At 39.5% G+C, this 26,746-nt stretch overlaps 5 protein-coding genes across 5 annotated transcripts in view; 1 reads left to right on the top strand and 4 right to left on the bottom strand.

Annotated features, from left to right (window-relative positions):
* Positions 1–271: 271 nt before the first annotated feature.
* Positions 272–3,870, bottom strand: LOC143018675 (uncharacterized). Its single transcript, XM_076174264.1, has 6 exons — positions 3,529–3,870; positions 2,757–3,237; positions 2,542–2,636; positions 1,620–2,307; positions 1,104–1,207; positions 272–1,024 (listed from the first exon to the last, which is right to left on the bottom strand). The coding sequence occupies exons 1-6, from the start codon at positions 3,868–3,870 to the stop codon at positions 272–274; spliced, it is 2,463 nt and encodes an 820-aa protein (XP_076030379.1).
* Positions 3,871–12,716: 8,846 nt separating this feature from the next.
* LOC143018674 (uncharacterized) lies at positions 12,717–14,356 on the bottom strand. Its single transcript, XM_076174263.1, has 3 exons — positions 14,140–14,356; positions 13,679–13,946; positions 12,717–13,449 (listed from the first exon to the last, which is right to left on the bottom strand). Exons 1-3 carry the CDS (start codon positions 14,354–14,356, stop codon positions 12,717–12,719), a joined length of 1,218 nt encoding a protein of 405 aa, XP_076030378.1.
* Positions 14,357–14,362: 6 nt separating this feature from the next.
* LOC143018673 (uncharacterized) lies at positions 14,363–16,609 on the bottom strand. The gene is made up of 4 exons (XM_076174262.1): positions 16,268–16,609; positions 15,524–15,976; positions 15,281–15,406; positions 14,363–15,175 (listed from the first exon to the last, which is right to left on the bottom strand). The coding sequence occupies exons 1-4, from the start codon at positions 16,607–16,609 to the stop codon at positions 14,363–14,365; spliced, it is 1,734 nt and encodes a 577-aa protein (XP_076030377.1).
* A 531-nt stretch (positions 16,610–17,140) lies between these two features.
* Positions 17,141–19,752, bottom strand: LOC143018672 (uncharacterized). Its single transcript, XM_076174261.1, has 4 exons — positions 19,730–19,752; positions 19,160–19,355; positions 18,104–19,038; positions 17,141–17,873 (listed from the first exon to the last, which is right to left on the bottom strand). The coding sequence occupies exons 1-4, from the start codon at positions 19,750–19,752 to the stop codon at positions 17,141–17,143; spliced, it is 1,887 nt and encodes a 628-aa protein (XP_076030376.1).
* Positions 19,753–19,814: 62 nt separating this feature from the next.
* The window catches only part of LOC143018529 (uncharacterized), a 60,745-nt gene continuing 53,813 nt past the window's right edge, over positions 19,815–26,746 (top strand). Inside the window, exon 1 of the mRNA XM_076173964.1 lies at positions 19,815–19,897. The gene's annotated coding sequence lies outside the window, so the exon portion shown is untranslated. The remainder of the gene's footprint in view (positions 19,898–26,746) is intronic.

The following is a 26,746-nucleotide window of genomic DNA, read 5'->3' as shown; positions in this document are numbered from 1 at the left end:
TAGCAGACTATTATGATGATAATGGTAACATTAATCAAATCTAGCTAATTCAAGACAAGTAAACATAAAAATGGCGGGAAGCAGACGACAGGCCATCTAGCAAGGCGACTTAAGGGCGATAGTCGTATCTTTAACATACTCCCCACTATAGGAGCATTCAATATCCTATTAAACTAGACAACCACAATCAGATCATGCAACACTAAGAATGAGTCCCATGCATAGAGTCCTTGGTGAGATATAAGTCTGACTCAATTCTCAAACTCAGGTCTTACAAATCAAGCAGAACACAGGGCGGCTTAACCACCCGTCCATTCCGAGAGCTTTTCACCTGTTCAAGACTTTCAGCACTTTCATCCCTTGCAACATCCTCCTCATCAGGCATAAAACATTCTAAGGGATTTTTAATATTTTCATTAACACTGTTCGTTTCAAAACAGCTTTCCAGATCATGCAATTTCTGGACAGGCCTACATAAAACTCCCTTGGAAGTTTTGACATTGACACACCTGACTATACCGTCCCTACCAGGAAGTAACTCAATAATCACATCAAAATGCCAACTCATTCTAGGCACATTATCTTCTCTTAACAATACAACAGAACCTTTCTTCATGTTACAATTGGGTTTGGATCCCTTCACTGTGGGAGGTAAATTTCTCAAATAATCATCACTCCACATTTTCCAGAATCTGTCGAGTTTCCTTTCTCGAACATGTTCTCTCTCATTTAAGTCTTTATGGTTAACATCCAAATGCTCATCAGAAACATGAGGTTGAAATCCAGATACTCGACCAATCAGAACATGTGAGGGTGTCATAGGGTTCTTTACATCATGATCATCACTTACATAAATCAGAGGTCTTGAATTGATACAAGCCTCTACTTCAAACAAGGTTGTTTCAAGTTCACATTTAGTCAAGCATCTAGTACCAAGACATTTCTTCAAGGCAGATTTAACTGACCTCACATGTCGTTCCCACCAGCCTCCCCACCATGGGAATCTGGGAGCAATGAACTTCCACTTGGAGATCAAGACACTAAATTATTGCTGAAGAGCATTGGCAACACTTTTAAAGGCAAGCAACACATTCTCTACAAACACTTTTGGCCATTTGTCTTAATCCAATAATCCAGTAAGAGTTTCTAATGGTGGACATGAGTGTGTGAACACCAGCATGTTTCAAAAGGTTCTGCTGAAACTGTACTGTAAGTTTGGCCACATGACAATTATGGATTTATAATGGGGTGCTTGCTGTCATAACTTAAGTCAGAATACTGAAGCCTATTTTTGACTCTCAGCAATCCATTAGGATCTAGAAAGGTGTCATATTTTATCAAGGAAGAATTTCTATGAAGAGGTTTCCCTTGAGACAAAGCATTTCTTTCCTTTTCATAACTTTCTTTCTGAACACAGATCAAAATGCTGTCCTTTGCTTTGATCAACTCCTCATAAGTGAGAGGGCCTGAATGTTTTGTGCCATCAGGTTTGCAATTAATATCGAACCTCTTAACCCAGGCAACAATATTCATAACTTTGCTAAGTTCACTATATCTACTGAAGTCAAATACAGATGTGGCTTTCTCATTACCAGTCTAGGCTGTTCCTTCTCCCTTACTCTCTTCACAGGTGTGAGCCAAAATCTGTGTCTTATCCTCAATATTAGCTCCAGCACGGAAACATGAGGAACTAGATAACCAATTGGGACCCCCAAGCCACATGTTATTTGAAATTAGTTGATCAGCCAAAAGGCCTCGAGCCATCAAATCAGCGGGGTTGTCTGTACCAGGGCAATGGAACCAATTGCTCGGAGATGTTGATGTCTGAATTTCAGTTACTCTGTTAGCAACAAACATCTTCCACCTATTAGGATTACCCTTTATCCAAGACAGAGCAACCTTAGGATCTGTCCAGCAAACTAATCTTACACAACCATTCAAACATAGGGCAGATTTTACAAAATGACCGAGACGAACACTCAACAAGGCTCCAAGAAGTTCCAGCCTGGGTAACGTAACCCGTTTGATGGGAACTAACTTTGTCCTATCCATAACAAATGATACATGGAACTCCTTATCTGATTTAGGTATACGTAGATACACACAGCTACCATAACCCTTTTGAGATGCGTCATTGAAAGCATGTATCTCTAATCTTACTACTGAACTTAAAGATGAATCTGGATAATAACATCTATGGATTTCAAATGTCTTAATACTTTGAATACCATCAATCCACTGCTGAAATTTCGGCTGCAAGTCATGTGATAGGATTTCATCCCACCCAAGTCTTGGACGCCAAATTTCCTGAAACAGTATTTTAGCATACATGGTAAAAGTACTTATTAAACCAAGTGGGTCAAACAGTCGAACAATCAAACTCAATATATTCCTCTTGGTAATATTCAAGTCAAAGTTACACCCCAAATCAAGTCCCCCGAATGAAAACACATCCTTAGAGGCATTCCAATGCATTCCCAACAACTTTTTTAGTCTCCCCAACTTCAAAAAACTGATTAAGTCGATGAGTTAAACTCTTACTGTTAGAATTCCACTTTGAAAAGTCATGCCAGCATCTGATGATATACTTTGAGCTTCACGAAACATTGCATTGGCTTCTTCTACACTATCTGCTCCTGAGAGCCAATCATTCACACACAAGTTTTGCTGAAGCTCTTACACTGTCACTGAAAGAGGATATGAATTCAAATAATGTCTAAGAGTGGCATTCAGTAAAAATGGACTACTAGTGTTACCAAAGGGTACCCTTACAGACCTCATTACACGTATGGATTGCCCGCGCTGCCACAAAAACCTATGAACATCCTGATCTGAGCGCTGAACTCTAATCTGTAAAAAGGCTTTGGTTATGTCAGCAGTCAAGCCAATTTTCCATCTTCGGAATCTTAGTAATATTTCAACTAGATCTGGAATTAGTGAAGGTCCAGATTCCAAACAGTCATTCAGAGAAACACCATTAGGTCCCACTGCTGAAGCATCAAACACAGGCTTAATTTTTGAGGAAACACATTCCTTGATTACAGGTCTATGAGGCATATAGTAAATGGGATAGGGACCTTCCATCTCAGATTGAGGAACTTCTTCTATGATATTACTGTCCTCATAATTCTTGAGAACTTTATCATATTCAACTCTTAAACTAGGGCTCCTTTCAAACTTAGAGTTAAGTGTAGCTAACCTCCTCCTTGCTCCAGTCTCATTGTCAAGCAGACTCAACTTAGAAACATCATTTTCCAAGGAAGAACAACCTCATACCCGCCATCAACAAACTTGACTGATTTCTCAAAATTATCTAACACTGGGTCTTTGGTAGACTTATCCCTCCCAGCACAAGTCCCAATACATTCAAGGCTCCAAAATTCATGGAGCTCAGATTCATCAACAGGTTTAGCAGTACATACACAACATCTGGTGAGATACATTCTCTTCTTGGGTTTTCATACAAGAACCAGATAATATCCAACCAAACACAGCATATTTAGGGAGCTATAAACTAGGTAACTTAACCTCTGATCTATCCTTAGAAGAAACGGAGATAGAATCACTTATAATAGTCATATCTCTCAGGCGCTTGGAAGCCTTTGCTCTAGTTTTCCTGGCAGATCTTTGAAACTTGTCAGTTTCATCCATATCTGACTCTACTTCGTCAGAGTCCAATTCCAACTCCACTGCCGTCTGGTGATTCTCAAGATCTGCAAGCCTCTTGTCAAATGTGCAAATGGTAGCTTCCAATAATCCGAGGCTGGTAGCGTCATCATTCAATAAATCTTTTAATTCCTTGACGCTTCGCGACACCCAGCCTTTGGCTGACGCTGTCTTTTTCTTAGCTTCTTGTAGAACTGCAGACATCGTGCTTAAAGCTTCAAACGGGTTAACCCAATTCTTAAAGGACTTAGATAGGGTTTCCCGGGTCTGGACACCAAATAACTTGTTCAAAAACTTCATCATCTCTATCGCCTTTTGCCAGAAAGTCATGAGGGATTCAAATAAAAGAATATGACGTCATTCTCGTCTTTATTTAAGAAAACAAGATATTCCAAAGATGGTAAATAATTACCCTCTTTCCCTAGATCCAAATAAATGCACAAAATAATCCTATTAAAAAATATAGCAGACTATTATGATGATAATGGTAACATTAATTAAATCTAGCAAATTCAAGACAAGTAAACAAAGAAATGGCGGGAAGTAGACTACAGGCCACCTAGCAAGGCGACTTAAGGGCGACAGTCGTATCTTTAACATACTCCCCACTATAGGAGCATTCAATATCCTATTAAACTAGACAACCACAATCAGATCATGCAACACTAAGAATGAGTCCCATGCATAGAGTCCTTGGTGAGATATAAGTCTGACTCAATTCTCAAACTCACACACACACACACACACACACACACACACACACACACACACACACACACACACACACACACACACACACACACACACACACACACACACACACACACACACACACACACACATATATATATATATATATATACATATATATATTACGTTCCAAGATTAGTTCATGCTCTTACTGACGATGATCTAAACCGAAGAGAGTATTGCGAGTGGTACAATGTATCCAAAATGCAGACTTTCCGACAAAGAGTGTGTAGAGTGACGAAGCCATATTCAAATTAAGTGGTTCATTTAACAGCCACAATAACACTTATTTGGGGCACGAGAATCTACATGGTATGGACGACTACCTTGTTAGTTTATCAGAAATTACAGTGTGGAGCTACTTATCATCAAGAGAATTAATTTGACCTTTTTTTTTTACACTACTGTGGCCTGTCCAGTTTACTTGAGCTTGCTGCAATAGTCTGTCATGGCATTAGAGAGGACTTTAGATATGGAGAGTTTTATTTTCAGCAAGATGGGGCACCCTCACATTATCATCACAATGTTAGATTCTTCCTTGGTGAGATCTTGCAAAACAGGTGGATTGGACAGAGGGGTTTCGTTGAATACCCTAATCGTTCACCAGACCTCACACCACTAGAATTTTTTTATGGGGATATCTGAAAGACAAAGTCTAAGCTATGAGACCTGCTTTTGTGGTATTCCTCTTAACATACTCCATTTTCTTCTTAAATGCCCTGTGCCAATGGTGGGAAACCTATTTATGTGTGGGTGCCAACATCAACCAAATCGTTCGTACCAAATTTTCTCTTGTGCCAAAGGATTAAAATGGATTACATAAGAGTATAACCCCCCTCCCTATTGCCTTATATATCAGTTTTCATTTCTTTGTCTATTTATTATTTTGCAGGATCACATAAAGAATCGTCACTCCACACTTCGACATGGTGACAATTCTTCATGTGGGCCATCCTGGTTTTACGATTCTTCGGTAGTATAAATTGAAGACAATAAGCATAACCCTCATTCAACCTAACCTAACCTAGCCTAACCTAACCTAACCTAACCAAACCTAACGTAACCTAACTTAACCTAATCTTTATTCCGCTGTTGATATTCGGCGTACTGTGGTGACAGTTCTTCAGGTGGGATCTCATGGGGTGACGATTCTTCATGTGGGCGTTCTGGGGTGACAATTCTTCATGTGTCCCATTATTCATATTTATTCGTTTATTCGTTTATTCATAATTCATTTTCTAATGTGATATTTGAGTCGTTGGTATGCCAGGTTTTGTGTGCATGCCGAGGGTTGCTCACCCCTACCATATGTACTTAATCTCTCGCAATCACCTCCTGCTGTCTCATCTTCCTTCTCATTAAAGCCCTGTCTTCTTTCCACAATTTCCTTCAAAATACAAATTTATTTTCCAAACTACTCGTATAACCCTCTTGTGTTATACAGATGGTATGAAGTAGCACCCGGCATCCCCGCAATTAAACAACGACATGTTTCCATATTTACCCCAAACTACAGTCCCATTGTAATCTCAGCGTACCTCAAGGAGAATGTCTGTTGAATCATCGCCGAAGAAATCTAACCAGAATTAATACGCTAGTTTTACAACAGACGTGAAACGAGAGTTCAAAAACTTCACCATATCTACCACCTTTTGCCCCGAAGTCAAGAGGGATTCAAATAAAAGAATATGACGTCATTCTCGTCTTTATTTACTTAAGAAAACAATACATTCCAAAGATGATAAATAATTACCCTCTTTCCCTAGATCCAAATAAATACACAAAATAATCCTATTAAAAAAATATAGCAGACTATTATGATGATAATGGTAACATTAATCAAATCTAGCTAATTCAAGACAAGTAAACATATAAATGGCGGGAAGCAGACGACAGGCCATCTAGCAGGGCGACTTAAGGGCGATAGTCGTATCTTGAACATACTCCCCACTATAGGAGCATTCAATATCCTATTAAACTAGACAACCACAATCAGATCATGCAACACTAAGAATGAGTCTCATGCATAGAGTCCTTGGTGAGATATAAGTCTGACTCAATTCTCAAACTCAGGTCTTACAAATCAAGCAGAACACAGGGCGGCTTAACCACCCGTCCATTCCGAGAGCTTTTCACCTGTTCAAGACTTTCAGCACTTTCATCCCTTGCAACATCCTCCTCATCAGGCATAAAACATTCTAAGGGATTTTCAATATTTTCATTAACACTGTTCGTTTCAAAACAGCTTTCCAGATCATGCAATTTCTGGACAGGCCTACATAAAACTCCCTTGGCAGTTTTGACATTGACACACCTGACTATACCGTCCCTACCAGGAAGTAATTCAATAATCACACCAAAATGCCAACTCATTCTAGGCACATTATCTTCCCCTAACAATACAACAGAACCCTTCTTCATGTTACAATTGGGTTTGGATCCCTTCACTGTGGGAGGTAAATTTCTCACATAATCATCACTCCACATTTTCCAGAATCTGTCGAGTTTCCTTTCTCGAACATGTTCTCTCTCATTTAAGTCTTTATGGTTAACATACAAATGCTCATCAGAAACATGAGGTTAAAATCCAGATACTCGACCAATCAGAACATGTGAGGGTGTCATAGGGTTCTTTACATCATGATCATCACTTACATAAATCAGAGGTCTTGAATTGATACAAGCCTCTACTTCAAACAAGGTTGTTTCAAGTTCGCATTTAGTCAAGCATCTAGTGCCAAGACATTTCTTCAAGGCAGATTTAACTGACCTCACATGTCGTTCCCACCAGCCTCCCCACCATGGGGATCTGGGAGCAATGAACTTCCACTTGGAGATCAAGACACTAAATTATTGCTGAAGAGCATTGGCAACACTTTTAAAGGCAAGCAACACATTCTCTACAAACACTTTTGGCCATTTGTCTTAATCCAATAATCCAGTAAGAGTTTCTAATGGTGGACATGAGTGTGTGAACACCAGCATGTTTCAAAAGGTTCTGCTGAAACTGTACTGTAAGTTTGGCCACATGACAATTATGGATTTATAATGGGGTGCTTGCTGTCATAACTTAAGTCAGAATACTGAAGCCTATTTTTGACTCTCAGCAATCCATTAGGATCTAGAAAGGTGTCATATTTTATCAAGGAAGAATTTCTATGAAGAGGTTTCCCTTGAGACAAAGCATTTCTTTCCTTTTCATAACTTTCTTTCTGAACACAGATCAAAATGCTGTCCTTTGCTTTGATCAACTCCTCATAAGTGAGAGGGCCTGAATGTTTTGTGCCATCAGGTTTGCAATTAATATCGAACCTCTTAACCCAGGCAACAATATCCATAACTTTGCTAAGTTCACTATATCTACTAAAGTCAAATACAGATGTGGCTTTCTCATTACCAGTCTAGGCTGTTCCTTCTCCCTTACTCTCTTCACAGGTGTGAGCCAAAATCTGTGTCTTATCCTCAACATTAGCTCCAGCACGGAAACATGAGGAACTAGATAACCAATTGGGACCCCCAAGCCACATGTTATTTGAAATTAGTTGATCAGCCAAAAGGCCTCGAGCCATCAAATCAGCGGGGTTGTCTGTACCAGGGCAATGGAACCAATTGCTCGGAGATGTTGATGTCTGAATTTCAGTTACTCTGTTAGCAACAAACATCTTCCACCTATTAGGATTACCCTTTATCCAAGACAGAGCAACCTTAGGATCTGTCCAGCAAACTAATCTTACACAACCATTCAAACATAGGGCAGATTTTACAAAATGACCGAGACGAACACTCAACAAGGCTCCAAGAAGTTCCAGCCTGGGTAACGTAACCCGTTTGATGGGAACTAACTTTGTCCTATCCATAACAAATGATACATGGAACTCCTTATCTGATTTAGGTATACGTAGATACACACAGCTACCATAACCCTTTTGAGATGCGTCATTGAAAGCATGTATCTCTAATCTTACTACTGAACTTAAAGATGAATCTGGATAATAACATCTATGGATTTCAAATGTCTTAATACTTTGAATACCATCAATCCACTGCTGAAATTTCGGCTGCAAGTCATGTGATAGGATTTCATCCCACCCAAGTCTTGGACGCCAAATTTCCTGAAACAGTATTTTAGCATACATGGTAAAAGTACTTATTAAACCAAGTGGGTCAAACAGTCGAACAATCAAACTCAATATATTCCTCTTGGTAATATTCAAGTCAAAGTTACAATCCAAATCAAGTCCCTTGAATGAAAACACATCCTTAGAGGCATTCCAATGCATTCCCAACAACTTTGTAGTTTCACCAACTTCAAAAAAACTGGTTAAGTCGATGAGTTAAACTCTTACTGTTAGAATTCCACTTTGAAAAGTCATGCCAGCATCTGATGATATACTTTGAGCTTCACGAAACATTGCATTGGCTTCTTCTACACTATCTGCTCCTGAGAGCCAATCATTCACACACAAGTTTTGCTGAAGCTCTTACACTGTCACTGAAAGAGGATATGAATTCAAATAATGTCTAAGAGTGGCATTCAGTAAAAATGGACTACTAGTGTTACCAAAGGGTACCCTTACAGACCTCATTACACGTATGGATTGCCCGCGCTGCCACAAAAACCTATGAACATCCTGATCTGAGCGCTGAACTCTAATCTGTAAAAAGGCTTTGGTTATGTCAGCAGTCAAGCCAATTTTCCATCTTCGGAATCTTAGTAATATTTCAACTAGATCTGGAATTAGTGAAGGTCCAGATTCCAAACAGTCATTCAGAGAAACACCATTAGGTCCCACTGCTGAAGCATCAAACACAGGCCTAATTTTTGAGAAAACACATTCCTTGATTACAGGTCTATGAGGCATATAGTAAATGGGATAGGGACCTTCCATCTCAGATTGAGGAATTTCTTCTATGATATTACTGTCCTCATAATTCTTGAGAACTTTATCATATTCAACTCTTAAACTAGGGCTCCTTTCAAACTTAGAGTTAAGTGTAGCTAACCTCCTCCTTGCTCCAGTCTCATTGTCAAGCAGACTCAACTTAGAAACATCATTTTCCAAGGAAGAACAACCTCATACCCGCCATCAACAAACTTGACTGATTTCTCAAAATTATCTAACACTGGGTCTTTGGTAGACTTATCCCTCCTAGCACAAGTCCCAATACATTCAAGGTTCCAAAATTCATGGAGCTCAGATTCATCAACAGGTTTAGCAGTACATACACAACATCTGGTGAGATACATTCTCTTCTTGGGTTTTCATACAAGAACCAGACAATATCCAACCAAACACAGCATATTTAGGGAGCTATAAACTAGGTAACTTAACCTCTGATCTATCCTTAGAAGAAACGGAGATAGAATCACTTATAATAGTCATATCCTTCAGGCGCTTGGAAGCCTTTGCTCTAGTTTTCCTGGCAGATCTTTGAAACTTGTCAGTTTCATCCATATCTGACTCTACTTCGTCAGAGTCCAATTCCAACTCCACTGCCGTCTGGTGATTCTCAAGATCTGCAAGCCTCTTGTCAAATGTGCAAATGGTAGCTTCCAATAATCCGAGGCTGGTAGCGTCATCATTCAATAAATCTTCTAATTCCTTGACGCTTCGCGACACCCAGCCTTTGGCTGACGCTGTCTTTTTCTTAGCTTCTTGTAGAACTGCAGACATCGTGCTTAAAGCTTCAAACGGGTTAACCCAATTCTTAAAGGACTTAGATAGGGTTTCCCGGGTCTGGACACCAAATAACTTGTTCAAAAACTTCATCATCTCTATCGCCTTTTGCCAGAAAGTCATGAGGGATTCAAATAAAAGAATATGACGTCATTCTCGTCTTTATTTAAGAAAACAAGATATTCCAAAGATGGTAAATAATTACCCTCTTTCCCTAGATCCAAATAAATGCACAAAATAATCCTATTAAAAAATATAGCAGACTATTATGATGATAATGGTAACATTAATTAAATCTAGCAAATTCAAGACAAGTAAACAAAGAAATGGCGGGAAGTAGACTACAGGCCACCTAGCAAGGCGACTTAAGGGCGACAGTCGTATCTTTAACATACTCCCCACTATAGGAGCATTCAATATCCTATTAAACTAGACAACCACAATCAGATCATGCAACACTAAGAATGAGTCCCATGCATAGAGTCCTTGGTGAGATATAAGTCTGACTCAATTCTCAAACTCACACACACACACACACACACACACACACACACACACACCACACACACACACACACACACACACTCACACACACACACACACACACACACACACACACACACACACACACACACACATATATATATATATATATATACATATATATATTACGTTCCAAGATTAGTTCATGCTCTTACTGACGATGATCTAAACCGAAGAGAGTATTGCGAGTGGTACAATGTATCCAAAATGCAGACTTTCCGACAAAGAGTGTGTAGAGTGACGAAGCCATATTCAAATTAAGTGGTTCATTTAACAGCCACAATAACACTTATTTGGGGCACGAGAATCTACATGGTATGGACGACTACCTTGTTAGTTTATCAGAAATTACAGTGTGGAGCTACTTATCATCAAGAGAATTAATTTGACCTTTTTTTTTTACACTACTGTGGCCTGTCCAGTTTACTTGAGCTTGCTGCAATAGTCTGTCATGGCATTAGAGAGGACTTTAGATATGGAGAGTTTTATTTTCAGCAAGATGGGGCACCCTCACATTATCATCACAATGTTAGATTCTTCCTTGGTGAGATCTTGCAAAACAGGTGGATTGGACAGAGGGGTTTCGTTGAATACCCTAATCGTTCACCAGACCTCACACCACTAGAATTTTTTTATGGGGATATCTGAAAGACAAAGTCTAAGCTATGAGACCTGCTTTTGTGGTATTCCTCTTAACATACTCCATTTTCTTCTTAAATGCCCTGTGCCAATGGTGGGAAACCTATTTATGTGTGGGTGCCAACATCAACCAAATCGTTCGTACCAAATTTTCTCTTGTGCCAAAGGATTAAAATGGATTACATAAGAGTATAACCCCCCTCCCTATTGCCTTATATATCAGTTTTCATTTCTTTGTCTATTTATTATTTTGCAGGATCACATAAAGAATCGTCACTCCACACTTCGACATGGTGACAATTCTTCATGTGGGCCATCCTGGTTTTACGATTCTTCGGTAGTATAAATTGAAGACAATAAGCATAACCCTCATTCAACCTAACCTAACCTAGCCTAACCTAACCTAACCTAACCAAACCTAACGTAACCTAACTTAACCTAATCTTTATTCCGCTGTTGATATTCGGCGTACTGTGGTGACAGTTCTTCAGGTGGGATCTCATGGGGTGACGATTCTTCATGTGGGCGTTCTGGGGTGACAATTCTTCATGTGTCCCATTATTCATATTTATTCGTTTATTCGTTTATTCATAATTCATTTTCTAATGTGATATTTGAGTCGTTGGTATGCCAGGTTTTGTGTGCATGCCGAGGGTTGCTCACCCCTACCATATGTACTTAATCTCTCGCAATCACCTCCTGCTGTCTCATCTTCCTTCTCATTAAAGCCCTGTCTTCTTTCCACAATTTCCTTCAAAATACAAATTTATTTTCCAAACTACTCGTATAACCCTCTTGTGTTATACAGATGGTATGAAGTAGCACCCGGCATCCCCGCAATTAAACAACGACATGTTTCCATATTTACCCCAAACTACAGTCCCATTGTAATCTCAGCGTACCTCAAGGAGAATGTCTGTTGAATCATCGCCGAAGAAATCTAACCAGAATTAATACGCTAGTTTTACAACAGACGTGAAACGAGAGTTCAAAAACTTCACCATATCTACCACCTTTTGCCCCGAAGTCAAGAGGGATTCAAATAAAAGAATATGACGTCATTCTCGTCTTTATTTACTTAAGAAAACAATACATTCCAAAGATGATAAATAATTACCCTCTTTCCCTAGATCCAAATAAATGCACAAAATAATCCTATTAAAAAAATATAGCAGACTATTATGATGATAATGGTAACATTAATCAAATCTAGCTAATTCAAGACAAGTAAACATAGAAATGGCGGGAAGCAGACGACAGGCCATCTAGCAGGGCGACTTAAGGGCGATAGTCGTATCTTGAACATACTCCCCACTATAGGAGCATTCAATATCCTATTAAACTAGACAACCACAATCAGATCATGCAACACTAAGAATGAGTCTCATGCATAGAGTCCTTGGTGAGATATAAGGCTGACTCAATTCTCAAACTCAGGTCTTACAAATCAAGCAGAACACAGGGCGGTTTAACTACCCGTCCATTCCGAGAGCTTTTCACCTGTTCAAGACTTTCAACATCTTCATCCTTTGCAACATCCTCCTCATCAGGCATAAAACATTCTAAGGGATTTTTAATATTTTCATTAACACTGTTCGTTTCAAAACAGCTTTCCAGATCATGCAATTTCTGGACAGGCCTACATAAAACTCCCTTGGAAGTTTTGACATTGACACACCTGACTATACCGTCCCTACCAGGAAGTAACTCAATAATCACATCAAAATGCCAACTCATTCTAGGCACATTATCTTCTCTTAACAATACAACAGAACCTTTCTTCATGTTACAATTGGGTTTGGATCCCTTCACTGTGGGAGGTAAATTTCTCAAATAATCATCACTCCACATTTTCCAGAATCTGTCGAGTTTCCTTTCTCGAACATGTTCTCTCTCATTTAAGTCTTTATGGTTAACATCCAAATGCTCATCAGAAACATGAGGTTGAAATCCAGATACTCGACCAATCAGAACATGTGAGGGTGTCATAGGGTTCTTTACATCATGATCATCACTTACATAAATCAGAGGTCTTGAATTGATACAAGCCTCTACTTCAAACAAGGTTGTTTCAAGTTCGCATTTAGTCAAGCATCTAGTGCCAAGACATTTCTTCAAGGCAGATTTAACTGACCTCACATGTCGTTCCCACCAGCCTCCCCACCATGGGAATCTGGGAGCAATGAACTTCCACTTGGAGATCAAGACACTAAATTATTGCTGAAGAGCATTGGCAACACTTTTAAAGGTCTTGGCATTATCTGAATACTGTACACCACTGATGGAAGTCCACGCCTGGCAGAAAATCTGCCTAGTGATAAAAGACAATCAGGTACTGAAAGTGAGTCTCTTAACTGTAAATGAACAGATCTTGTAACAGCACAAGTGAACAACAAAAATACAATTTCTGAGATAGTTGATCAACTGCAAACAAGGGGCCTGCATAACCCAATCCTGTTATGGCAAAGGAGAAGGTAGATTTAACCCTCAATTCTGGCAATGGAGGGGCTGACTGACTATATGGTCTAGAATCAAATCTCTTGCAAGCAACACATTCTCTACAAACACTTTTGGCCATTTGTCTTAATCCAATAATCCAGTAAGAGTTTCTAATGGTGGACATGAGGGTGTGAACACCAGCATGTTTCAAAAGGTTCTGCTGAAACTGTACTGTAAGTTTGGCCACATGACAATTATGGATTTATAATGGGGTGCTTGCTGTCATAACTTAAGTCAGAATACTGAAGCCTATTTTTGACTCTCAGCAATCCATTAGGATCTAGAAAGGTGTCATATTTTATCAAGGAAGAATTTCTATGAAGAGGTTTCCCTTGAGACAAAGCATTTCTTTCCTTTTCATAACTTTCTTTCTGAACACAGATCAAAATGCTGTCCTTTGCTTTGATCAACTCCTCATAAGTGAGAGGGCCTGAATGTTTTGTGCCATCAGGTTTGCAATTAATATCGAACCTCTTAACCCAGGCAACAATATCCATAACTTTGCTAAGTTCACTATATCTACTAAAGTCAAATACAGATGTGGCTTTCTCATTAACAGTCAAGGCTGTTCCTTCTCCCATATTCTCTTAACAGGTGTGAACCAAAATGTGTGTCTTATCCTCAACATTAGCTCCAGCACGGAAACATGAGGAACTAGATAACCAATTGGGACCCCCAAGCCACATGTTATTTGAAATTAGTTGATCAGCCAAAAGGCCTCGAGCCATCAAATCAGCGGGGTTGTCTGTACCAGGGCAATGGAACCAATTGCTCGGAGATGTTGATGTCTGAATTTCAGTTACTCTGTTAGCAACAAACATCTTCCACCTATTAGGATTACCCTTTATCCAAGACAGAGCAACCTTAGGATCTGTCCAGCAAACTAATCTTACACAACCATTCAAACATAGGGCAGATTTTACAAAATGACCGAGACGAACACTCAACAAGGCTCCAAGAAGTTCCAGCCTGGGTAACGTAACCCGTTTGATGGGAACTAACTTTGTCCTATCCATAACAAATGATACATGGAACTCCTTATCTGATTTAGGTATACGTAGATACACACAGCTACCATAACCCTTTTGAGATGCGTCATTGAAAGCATGTATCTCTAATCTTACTACTGAACTTAAAGATGAATCTGGATAATAACATCTATGGATTTCAAATGTCTTAATACTTTGAATACCATCAATCCACTGCTGAAATTTCGGCTGCAAGTCATGTGATAGGATTTCATCCCACCCAAGTCTTGGACGCCAAATTTCCTGAAACAGTATTTTAGCATACATGGTAAAAGTACTTATTAAACCAAGTGGGTCAAACAGTCGAACAATCAAACTCAATATATTCCTCTTGGTAATATTCAAGTCAAAGTTACAATCCAAATCAAGTCCCTTGAATGAAAACACATCCTTAGAGGCATTCCAATGCATTCCCAACAACTTTTTTAGTCTCCCCAACTTCAAAAAACTGATTAAGTCGATGAGTTAAACTCTTACTGTTAGAATTCCACTTTGAAAAGTCATGCCAGCATCTGATGATATACTTTGAGCTTCACGAAACATTGCATTGGCTTCTTCTACACTATCTGCTCCTGAGAGCCAATCATCCACACACAAGTTTTGCTGAAGCTCTTACACTTTCACTGAAAGAGGATATGAACTCAAATAATGTCTAAGAGTGGCATTCAGTAAAAATGGACCACGAGTGTTACCAAAGGGTACCCTTACAGACCTCATTACACGTATGGATTGCCCGCGCTGCCACAAAAACCTATGAACATCCTGATCTAAGCGCTGAACTCTAATCTGTAAAAAGGCTTTGGTTATGTCAGCAGTCAAGCCAATTTTCCATCTTCGGAATCTTAGTAATATTTCAACTAGATCTGGAATTAATGAAGGTCCAGATTCCAAACAGTCATTCAGAGAAACACCATTAGGTCCCACTGCTGAAGCATCAAACACAGGCTTAATTTTTGAGGAAACACATTCCTTGATTACAGGTCTATGAGGCATATAGTAAATGGGATAGGGACCTTCCATCTCCGATTGAGGAACTTCTTCTATGATATTACTGTCCTCATAATTCTTGAGAACTTTATCATATTCAACTCTTAAACTAGGGCTCCTTTCAAACTTAGAGTTAAGTGTAGCTAACCTCCTCCTTGCTCCAGTCTCATTGTCAAGCAGACTCAACTTAGAAACATCATTTTCCAAGGAAGAACAACCTCATACCTGCCATCAACAAACTTGACTGATTTCTCAAAATTATCTAACACTGGGTCTTTGGTAGACTTATCCCTCCTAGCACAAGTCCCAATACATTCAAGGTTCCAAAATTCATGGAGCTCAGATTCATCAACAGGTTTAGCAGTACATACACAACATCTGGTGAGATACATTCTCTTCTTGGGTTTTCATACAAGAACCAGACAATATCCAACCAAACACAGCATATTTAGGGAGCTATAAACTAGGTAACTTAACCTCTGATCTATCCTTAGAAGAAACGGAGATAGAATCACTTATAATAGTCATATCCTTCAGGCGCTTGGAAGCCTTTGCTCTAGTTTTCCTGGCAGATCTTTGAAACTTGTCAGTTTCATCCATATCTGACTCTACTTCGTCAGAGTCCAATTCCAACTCCACTGCCGTCTGGTGATTCTCAAGATCTGCAAGCCTCTTGTCAAATGTGCAAATGGTAGCTTCCAATAATCCGAGGCTGGTAGCGTCATCATTCAATAAATCTTCTAATTCCTTGACGCTTCGCGACACCCAGCCTTTGGCTGACGCTGTCTTTTTCTTAGCTTCTTGTAGAACTGCAGACATCGTGCTTAAAGCTTCAAACGGGTTAACCCAATTCTTAAAGGACTTAGATAGGGTTTCCCGGGTCTGGACACCAAATAACTTGTTCAAAAACTTCATCATCTCTATCGCCTTTTGCCAGAAAGTCATGAGGGATTCAAATAAAAGAATATGACGTCATTCTCGTCTTTATTTAAGAAAACAAGATATTCCAAAGATGGTAAATAATTACCCTCTTTCCCTAGATCCAAATAAATGCACAAAATAATCCTATTAAAAAAATATAGCAGACTATTATGATGATAATGGTAACATTAATTAAATCTAGCAAATTCAAGACAAGTAAACAAAGAAATGGCGGGAAGTAGACTACAGGCCACCTAGCAAGGCGACTTAAGGGCGACAGTCGTATCTTTAACATACTCCCCACTATAGGAGCATTCAATATCCTATTAAACTAGACAACCACAATCGGATCATGCAACACTAAGAATGAGTCCCATGCATAGAGTCCTTGGTGAGATATAAGGCTGACTCAATTCTCAAACTCAGGTCTTACAAATCAAGCAGAACACAGGGCAGCTTAACTACCCGTCCATTCCGAGAGCTTTTCACCTGTTCAAGACTTTCAGCACTTTCATCCCTTGCAACATCCTCCTCATCAGGCATAAAACATTCTAAGGGATTTTCAATATTTTCATTAACACTGTTCGTTTCAAAACAGCTTTCCAGATCATGCAATTTCTGGACAGGCCTACATAAAACTCCCTTGGCAGTTTTGACATTGACACACCTGACTATACCGTCCCTACCAGGAAGTAATTCAATAATCACACCAAAATGCCAACTCATTCTAGGCACATTATCTTCCCCTAACAATACAACAGAACCCTTCTTCATGTTACAATTGGGTTTGGATCCCTTCACTGTGGGAGGTAAATTTCTCACATAATCATCACTCCACATTTTCCAGAATCTGTCGAGTTTCCTTTCTCGAACATGTTCTCTCTCATTTAAGTCTTTATGGTTAACATCCAAATGCTCATCAGAAACATGAGGTTGAAATCCAGATACTCGACCAATCAGAACATGTGAGGGTGTCATAGGGTTCTTTACATCATGATCATCACTTACATAAGTCAGAGGTCTTGAATTGATACAAGCCTCTACTTCAAACAAGGTTGTTTCAAGTTCACATTTAGTCAAGCATCTAGTACCAAGACATTTCTTCAAGGCAGATTTAACTGACCTCACATGTCGTTCCCACCAGCCTCCCCACCATGGGAATCTGGGAGCAATGAACTTCCACTTGGAGATCAAGACACTAAATTATTGCTGAAGAGCATTGGCAACACTTTTAAAGGTCTTGGCATTATCTGAATACTGTACACCACTGATGGAAGTCCACGCCTGGCAGAAAATCTGCCTAGTGATAAAAGACAATCAGGTGCTGAAAGTGAGTCTCTTAACTGTAAATGAACAGATCTTGTAACAGCACAAGTGAACAACAAAAAATACAATTTCTGAGATAGTTGATCAACTGCAAACAAGGGGCCTGCATAACCCAATCCAGTTATGGCAAAGGAGAAGGTAGATTTAACCCTCAATTCTGGCAATGGAGGGGCTGACTGACTATATGGTCTAGAATCAAATCTCTTGCAAGCAACACATTCTCTACAAACACTTTTGGCCATTTGTCTTAATCCAACAATCCAGTAAGAGTTTCTAATGGTGGACATGAGGGTGTGAACACCAGCATGTTTCAAGAGGTTATGCTGAAACTGTACTTTAAGTTTGGCCACATGACAATTTGGAATTATAATGGGGTGCTTGCTGTCATAACTTAAGTCAGAATACTGAAGCCTACTTTTGACTCTCAGCAATCCATTAGGATCTAGAAAGGGGTCATATTTTATCAAGGAAGAATTTCTATGAAGAGGTTTCCCTTGAGACAAAGCATTTCTTTCCTTTTCATAACTTTCTTTCTGAACATAGATCAAAATGCTGTCCTTTGCATTGATCAACTCCTCATAAGTGAGAGGGCCTGAATGTTTTGTGCCATCAGGTTTGCAATTAATATTGAACCTCTTAACCCAGGCAACAATATTCATAACATTGCTAAGTTCACTATATCTACTAAAGTCAAATACAGATGTGGCTTTCTCATTAACAGTCAAGGCTGTTCCTTCTCCCTTACTCTCTTCACAGGTGTGAGCCAAAATGTGTGTCTTATCCTCAACATTAGCTCCAGCACGGAAACATGAGGAACTAAACCACTTGGGACCCCCAAGCCACATGTTATTTGAAATTAGTTGATCAGCCAAAAGGCCTCGAGTTATCAAATCAGCGGGGTTGTCTGTACCAGGGCAATGGAACCAATTGCTTGAAGATGTTGATGTCTGAATTTCAGTTACTCTGTTTGGCTTGGCACAAAATCTTTGCAACATTTCCCTCTGAAATGTAGATGAGTGTGGATGTGGATAACTGCATCTAACATTTTCACTCCCTTCCTGTTTCTTAACTTGTTGTTAACATAAGTCACATGTGAGAACAACCTTTCAACCACAGCATTACTGACAGGGGCACTAGGCATGAAAGTGCATATTCAGAGATTTCTTTGAAAGGATGGGAGCCTATTACCTTTTTGGAACCTACACCAACCCAAAACGCTGTACTGTCGTCTTCTGTTATTTTGCCATTGAACACAGGTTCCTCACCCCAGTTTACATACAAAAATTTCCTGTACTGTTCTTCAATTTTACCAAAGTTACTTTCAATGAAATGTGGAAAGGGGAGATCTTGAAACTTTGCCCTCTCATACTGATTAAGAATCTTTACTGGGCTCAATGCTGACAACTTCTTGAATATATTTTGAGTGGGAGGAAGGCGCCTTTATAACTGCAGTATTGTTTCTTTGATGAAAGAAATACACTTGCAACTTGATGCAAGTAAAAGAATGATCTCTTATCACGACTGGGTATTTAAAAACGCCAGAAAAAAATGCCAAATTCCAAAAAAATGCCAACCAACAAATTTTCCTGCCAAACACAGTAAACAAATGCCAAAAATGCAAAATTTGGTATTAAAAAAGCTAATCTTGCAACCCTGCTCTGAACGAACGGCGCTCATTCGCGCTTTGTTTACCTGGCAATAGTGACGTGCTTCATTGTAACATACCCTCCCGTCTGGCTCTTTTTGAGTACTACATTCTTCCTTCAGCCCTAAGTTGCTCTGCGTGGACTGTTGAAGGTGTACATCAAGACCCAGGGTCTTCGTCACATAGTCTCGACTTCCAAAACTTCGAAATCCACAGTAAGTTTTGGTTTCATCGTACCTTCCCATACTAATGATGGAAATGACAAATGTTGACATAAAACAGATAACCTCCCCATCGATTAATTATACACTAGGCAACAGTAATTCTTAAAGGACTTAGATAGGGTTTCCCGGGTCTGGATACCAAATAACTTGTTCAAAAACTTCACCATCTCTATCGCCTTTTGCCAGAAAGTCATGAGGGTTTCAAATAAAAGAATATGACGTCATTCTCGTCTTTATTTAAGAAAACAAGATATTCCAAAGATGGTAAATAATTACCCTCTTTCCCTAGATCCAAATAAATGCACAAAATAATCCTATTTAAAAAAATATAGCAGACTATTATGATGATAATGGTAACATTAATTAAATCTAGCTAATTCAAGACAAGTAAACAAAGAAATGGCGGGAAGTAGACGATAGGCCACCTAGCAAGGGCGATAGTCGTATCTTTAACATACTCCCCACTATAGGAGCATTAAATATCCTATTAAACTAGACAACCACAATCAGATCATGCAACACTAAGAATGAGTCTCATGCATAGAGTCCTTGGTGAGATATAAGTCTGACTCAATTCTCAAACTCAGGTCTTACAAATCAAGCAGAACACAGGGCGGCTTAACCACCCGTCCATTCCGAGAGCTTTTCACCTGTTCAAGACTTTCAGCACTTTCATCCCTTGCAACATCCTCCTCATCAGGCATAGAACACTTTGAGGGATTTTCAATATTTTCATTAACACTGTTCGTTTCAAAACAGTTTCCAGATCATGCAATTTCTGGACAGGCATACATAAAACTCCCTTGGAAGTTTTGACATTGACACACCTGACTATAACGTCCCTACCAGGAAGTAACTCAATAATCACACCAAAATGCCAACTCACTCTAGACACATTATCTTCTCTTAACAATACATCAGAACCCTTCTTCAAGTTACAATTGGGTTTGGATCCCTTCACTGTGGGAGGTAAATTTCTCACATAATCATCACTCCACATTTTCCAGAATCTGTCGAGTTTCCTTTCTCGAACATGTTCTCTCTCATTTAAGTCTTTATGGTTAACATCCAAATGCTCATCAGAAACATGAGGTTAAAATCCAGATACTCGACCAATCAGAACATGTGAGGGTGTCATAGGGTTCTTTACATCATGATCATCACTTACATAAGTCAGAGGTCTTGAATTGATACAAGCCTCTACTTCAAACAAGGTTGTTTCAAGTTCACATTTAGTCAAGCATCTAGTACCAAGACATTTCTTCAAGGCATATTTAACTGACCTCACAAGTCGTTCCCACCAGCCTCCCCACCATGGGGATCTGGGAGCAATGAACTTGCACTTGGGGCTCAAGACACTAAATTATTGCTGAAGAGCATTGGCAACACTTTTAAAGGTCTTGGCATTATCTGAATACACCACTGATGGAAGTCCACGCCTGGCAGAAAATCTGCCTAGTGCTAAAAGACAATCAGGCACTGAAAGTGAGTCTGTTAACTGTAAATGAACAGATCTTGTAACAGCACAAGTGAACAACAAAAATACAATTTCTGAGATAGTTGATCAACTGCAAACAAGGGGCCTGCATAATCCAATCCTGTTATGGCAAAGGGGAAGGTAGATTTAACCCTCATTTCTGGCAATGGAGGGGCTGACTGACTACATGGTCTAGAATCAAATCTCTTGCAAGCAACACATTCTCTACAAACACTTTTGGCCATTTGTCTTAATACAATAATCCAGTAAGAGTTTCTAATGATAGACATGAGGGTATGAACACCAGCATGTTTCAAAAGGTTCTGCTGAAACTGTACTATAAGTTTGGCCACATGACAATTTGGAATTATAATGGGGTGCTTGCTGTCATAACTTAAGTCAGAATACTGAAGCCTACTTTTGACTCTCAGCAATCCATTAGGATCTAGAAAGGGGTCATATTTTATCAAGGAAGAATTTCTATGAAGAGGTTTCCCTTGAGACAAAGCATTTCTTTCCTTTTCATAACTTTCTTTCTGAACACAGATCAAAATGTTGTCCTTTGCTTTGACCAACTCCTCATAAGTGAGAGGGCCTGAATGTTTTGTGCCATCAGGTTTGCAATTAATAATGAACCTCTTAACCCAGGCAACAATATTCATTTCTTTGCTAAGTTCACTATATCTACTAAAGTCAAATACAGATGTGGCTTTCTCATTAACAGTCAAGGCTGTTCCTTCTCCCTTACTCTCTTCACAGGTATGAGCCAAAATGTGTGTCTCATCCTCAACATTAGCTCCAGCACGGAAACATGAGGAACTAAACCACTTGGGACCCCCAAGCCACATATTATTTGAAATTAGTTGATCAGCCAAAAGGCCTCGAGTTATCAAATCAGCGGGGTTGTCTGTACCAGGGCAATGGAACCAATTGCTTGAAGATGTTGATGTCTGAATTTCAGTTACTCTGTTAGCAACAAACATCTTCCACCTATTAGGATTACCCTTTATCCAAGACAGAGCAACCTTAGGATCTGTCCAGCAAACTAATCTTACACAAACACTCAAACGTAGGGCAGATTTTATAAAATGACTGAGACAAGCACTCAATAAGGCTCCAAGAAGTTCCAGCCTGGGTAACGTAACCCGTTTGATGGGAGCTACCTTTGTCCTAGCCATAACAAATGATACATGGAACTCCTTATCTGATTTACGTATACGTAGATACACATAGCTACCATAACCCTTTTCAGATGCGTCACTGAAAGCATGTACCTCTAATCTTACTACTGAATTTAAAGATGAATCTGGATAATAACATTTATGGATTTCAAAAGTCTTAATATTTTGAATACCATCAATCCACTGCTGACATTTCAGCTGCAAGTCATGTGATAGGATTTCATCCCACCCAAGTCTTGGACGCCAAATTTCCTGAAACAGTATTTTAGCATACATGGTAAAAGTACTTATTAAACCAAATGAGTCAAACAGTCGAACAATCAAACTCAATATATTCCTCTTGGTGAAATTCAAATCAAAGTTACAATCCAAATTAAGTCCCTTGAATGAAAACACATCCTTAGAGGCATTCCAATGCATTTCCAACAACTTTGTAGTCTCACCAACTTCAAAAAACTCTTACTGTTAGAATTCCACTTTGAAAAGTCATGCCAGCATCTGATGATATACTTTGAGCTTCACGAAACATTGCATTGGCTTCTTTAACAGTATCTGCTCCTGAGAGCCAATCATCCACACACAAGTTTTGCTGAAGCTCTTGCACTATCACTGAAAGAGGATATGAACTCAAATGATGTCTAAGAGTGGCATTCAGTAAAAATGGACTACTGGTGTTACCAAAGGGTAGAACCCTTACAGACCTCATTACACGTATGGATTGCCCGCGCTGCCACAAAAACCTATGAACATCCTGATCTGAGCGCTGAACTCTAATCTGTAAAAAGGCTTTGGTTATGTCAGCAGTCAAGCCAATTTTCCATCTTCGGAATCTTAGTAATATTTCAACTAGATCTGGAATTAGTGAAGGTCCAGATTCCAAACAGTCATTCAGAGAAACACCATTAGGTCCCACTGCTGAAGCATCAAACACAGGCCTAATTTTTGAGAAAACACATTGTTTGATTACAGGTCTATGAGGCATATAGTAAATGGGATAGGGACCTTCCATCTCAGATTGAGGAATTTCTTCTATGATATTACTATCCTCATAACTCTTGAGAACTTTATCATATTCAACTCTTAAACTAGGGCTCCTTTCAAACTTAGAGTAAAGTGTAGCTAACCTCCTCCTTGCTCCAGTCTCATTGTCAAGCAGACTCAACTTAGAAACATCACTTTTCCAAGGAAGAGCAACCTCATACCTGCCATCAACAAACTTGACTGATTTCTCAAAATTATCTAACACTGGGTCTTTGGTAGACTTATCCCTCCCAGCACAAATCCCAATACATTCAAGGCTCCAAAATTCATGGAGCTCAGATTCATTAACAGGTTTAGCAGTACTCATACACAACATTTGGTGAGATACATTCTCTTCTTGGATTTTCATACAAGAACCAGACAATATCCAACCAGACACAGCATATTTAGGGAGCTATAAACTAGGTAACTTAACCTCTGATCTATCCATAGAAGAAACGGAGATAGAGTCACTTACAATAGTCATATCTTTCAGGCGCTTGGAAGCCTTTGCTCTAGTTTTCCTGGCAGATCTTTGAAACTTGTCAGTTTCATCCATATCTGACTCTATTTTGTCAGAGTTCAATTCCAACTCCACTGCCGTCTGGTGATTCTCAAGATCTGCAAGCCTCTTGTCAAATGTGCAAATGGTAGCTTCTAATAATCCGAGGCTGGTAGCGTCATCATTCAATAAATCTTCTAATTCCTTGACGCTTTGCGTCACCCAGCCTTTGGCTGACGCTCTCTTTTTCTTAGCTTCTTGTAGAACGGCAGACATCGTGCTTAAAGCTTAAAACAGGTTAACCCAATTCTTAAAGGACCTAGATAGGGTTTCCCGGGTCTGGGCACCAAATAAATTGTTTAAAAAGTTCACCATATCTACCGCCTTTTGCCAGAGAGTCAAGAGGGATTCAAATAGAAGAATATAACGTCACTCTCGTCTTTATTTACTTAAGAAAACAAGACATTCCAAAGATGGTAAATAATTACCCTCTTTCCCTAGATCCAAATAAATGCACAAAATAATCCTATTAAAAAAATATAGCAGACTATTATGATGATAATGGTAACATTAATCAAATCTAGCTAATTCAAGACAAGTAAACATAGAAATGGCTCCACCTTCATCGGCTTATCTCCTCTTCCTTCCTGCCCCAACGGCGTTCGTTGAGGTAGACTCGATCAGTGCCTCATTGTTAGTCACGTGCTCGACCGGAACACACCTTCCTGGCTCCACAGTAAGTTTTTGTTTCATCGTACCTTCCCATATCACTGATGGAAGTGTTGACATAAAGCAGGTAACCTCCCCTTCGATCAGTTATACACTAGGCAACAGTAATCTCCCATTATATTTGGATTAGAATTACTTTGATATCTGCTTTCCATAAAGGAGATCTGCTGTTGCAAACGTTCACCATGCTCGTCACTTACAACATCAAGGTTGGCCGGGAATAAGTCAAGCTGAGGAATGTAAAAAATGCATTTTCAAAGACATTCTGCATCCCATATGTTCTCTATGAGTTCACAATGGTTTTCAGTTTTATGGCCTCCAAGAAAATTTCTTACAACTTCAACAAACGATGTCCATGCACTGAGGCCCATTTCATTTAGGCTAGGTGGAAACGATGAGTCACGGATGACACTGCGAATCCGTGGCTCAGTGAAAAATCCGGCTACTAGCTTAGCATCTGTCAATATTCCTCTGAATTTATCCTTAAAATATTGGAAACCACTACCTTGATGATCCATAGCCTTTACAAAATTCTTCACAAGGCCAAGTTTAATGTGAAGTGGTGGAAGATGTACTTTCTGAGCGTCCATGAGCACGGAAGTAAAAGCAGCCGCAACATCGGGAACGAAGATTGGTGACATGATAAAAAGCGGGACTAAGATAAGGGGAGAGAAGATAGCGTCGTATATAAGATCCCATGCACATCATGCGATAAAGCGTACTACGGAGAGACTAAGAGGGGCCTTAACACTAGAATCAGGGAGCATAAGGCCGACCTCCGTCACCATAGACTCACCAACGCAATGGTGGTGCATGTTGACGATTCTGGGCACCTCCCACAATGGAACCGAGCCGAGATTCTACACGAAGGTATGGATAAGAAGACCAGAAAATCTATAGAAGCTGCGTACATCACCACTCGTCCGAATATCAACAATAAGGCTGGGAGCTTCACCTGGGCCAAATCTTCAGCGAATATAGCGCTTCGTGATTGGCTGTCTCAGCGGGCCAATCAGAACACAGCGCTATACGCTCGCACACCCCCTTGAGCCATAAGGCGGGTTTTTAAACTCTGTATGTTTCTAGTTTGCTCATTCCTTTGAGAAAGTCGTTAGACGAAACGTCAGGAATAAAAGCTTCACCTCCAGTCCATGTTTCCTTTACCGTGTCTATACAACTTGTTCACATGGATTTACATCCAATTTGTTGTATTAGACATTGACATCGTGGCAGAAACAAACGTTATTCTTTTGTGAGTAAAATGGTGAAAACTGCAGATGGAGATGACGGAAATGAGAAATGTTGGTATCTGGCTGGAGAAGATTCCATTCTTGAAGTCTGGAGTCATACAACTCTGCTTTTTGTTTTGGTAATTCCAAATCACGCACCAAGTGATTTAGTTTCTCTTAACTTAACAGATGTGGGAAACTCTCTCAATCTTGAATATATGCGCCATCTTTTTCTGCTGCTATATCACTAGCAGACTCTTTAGAAGAACTGCTGTCTGTTATTGTTGCTGGTGGAGGTCGTGGCGGGTTTGCTTCATCACGTGGTATTTCTTTCATTGCTGATTCACAGAGTAAATTTGATTTTTCAAATTCGTTAGATGTGGATGAGGAAGAGTAGGATAAGTGATTTGCTTTTTTTACACAAAATCTAGATATATTTTCCATATTACACAAAATCTAGATGCGATAGAGGAAATTGAATTATAGATATGAATGTGCCACACCAAAATCACCTAGAAACACTTATTTGTTCTTCTGTAACAAAATATTTATTGCCTAGAGTTATTGGTTCTCCATAAGAACCACCGGAGACCCATTGTTTAAGGTCTACACCAAAATGGTGAGCCACAAGGCAGAAGGTGCCATCGATCGAGAATCACTAAGTCAATCTGGCGTTTCCTCAAGATATGTGCATTGAAATTT

The sequence above is a fragment of the Oratosquilla oratoria genome, chromosome 35 (genome assembly GCF_046742065.1).
Source record: "Oratosquilla oratoria isolate Oo_2021 chromosome 35, ASM4674206v1, whole genome shotgun sequence".
Classification (NCBI taxonomy): Eukaryota; Metazoa; Arthropoda; class Malacostraca; order Stomatopoda; family Squillidae; genus Oratosquilla; species Oratosquilla oratoria.
This window is presented reverse-complemented; position numbering and strand designations above follow the sequence as displayed.

Bases quoted from the DNA above. Each gene is read 5' to 3' on its own strand.
- LOC143018674 (XM_076174263.1), bottom strand. From the start codon at position 14,356: ATGGGAGAAGGAACAGCCTTGACTGTTAATGAGAAAGCCACATCTGTA. The intron at 13,947-14,139 runs GTTATGAAAAGG...CCAAACTTACAG, and splicing joins GATCTGTGTTCAGAAAGAAA to TACAGTTTCAGCAGAACCTT. The intron at 13,450-13,678 runs GTATTTTTGTTG...CATTGCTCCCAG, and splicing joins GATCAACTATCTCAGAAATT to ATTCCCATGGTGGGGAGGCT.
- LOC143018675 (XM_076174264.1), bottom strand. From the start codon at position 3,870: ATGTCTGCAGTTCTACAAGAAGCTAAGAAAAAGACAGCGTCAGCCAAA. The intron at 2,308-2,541 runs GTAAGAGTTTAA...ATACTGTTTCAG, and splicing joins TTCAAAGTGGAATTCTAACA to GAAATTTGGCGTCCAAGACT. The intron at 1,208-1,619 runs GTAAGGGAGAAG...CCAAACTTACAG, and splicing joins GGCTCACACCTGTGAAGAGA to TACAGTTTCAGCAGAACCTT.
- LOC143018673 (XM_076174262.1), bottom strand. From the start codon at position 16,609: ATGTCTGCAGTTCTACAAGAAGCTAAGAAAAAGACAGCGTCAGCCAAA. The intron at 15,977-16,267 runs GTTAAGTTACCT...GATGTTTCTAAG, and splicing joins CTTCTAAGGATAGATCAGAG to TTGAGTCTGCTTGACAATGA. The intron at 15,407-15,523 runs GTAATGAGGTCT...TAAGAGCTTCAG, and splicing joins AGCGCGGGCAATCCATACGT to CAAAACTTGTGTGTGGATGA.
- LOC143018672 (XM_076174261.1), bottom strand. From the start codon at position 19,752: ATGAAGCACGTCACTATTGCCAG. The intron at 19,356-19,729 runs GTAAACAAAGCG...TTTCATTGAAAG, and splicing joins AAGCACGTCACTATTGCCAG to TAACTTTGGTAAAATTGAAG. The intron at 19,039-19,159 runs GTAATGCTGTGG...TCTACATTTCAG, and splicing joins CATGCCTAGTGCCCCTGTCA to AGGGAAATGTTGCAAAGATT.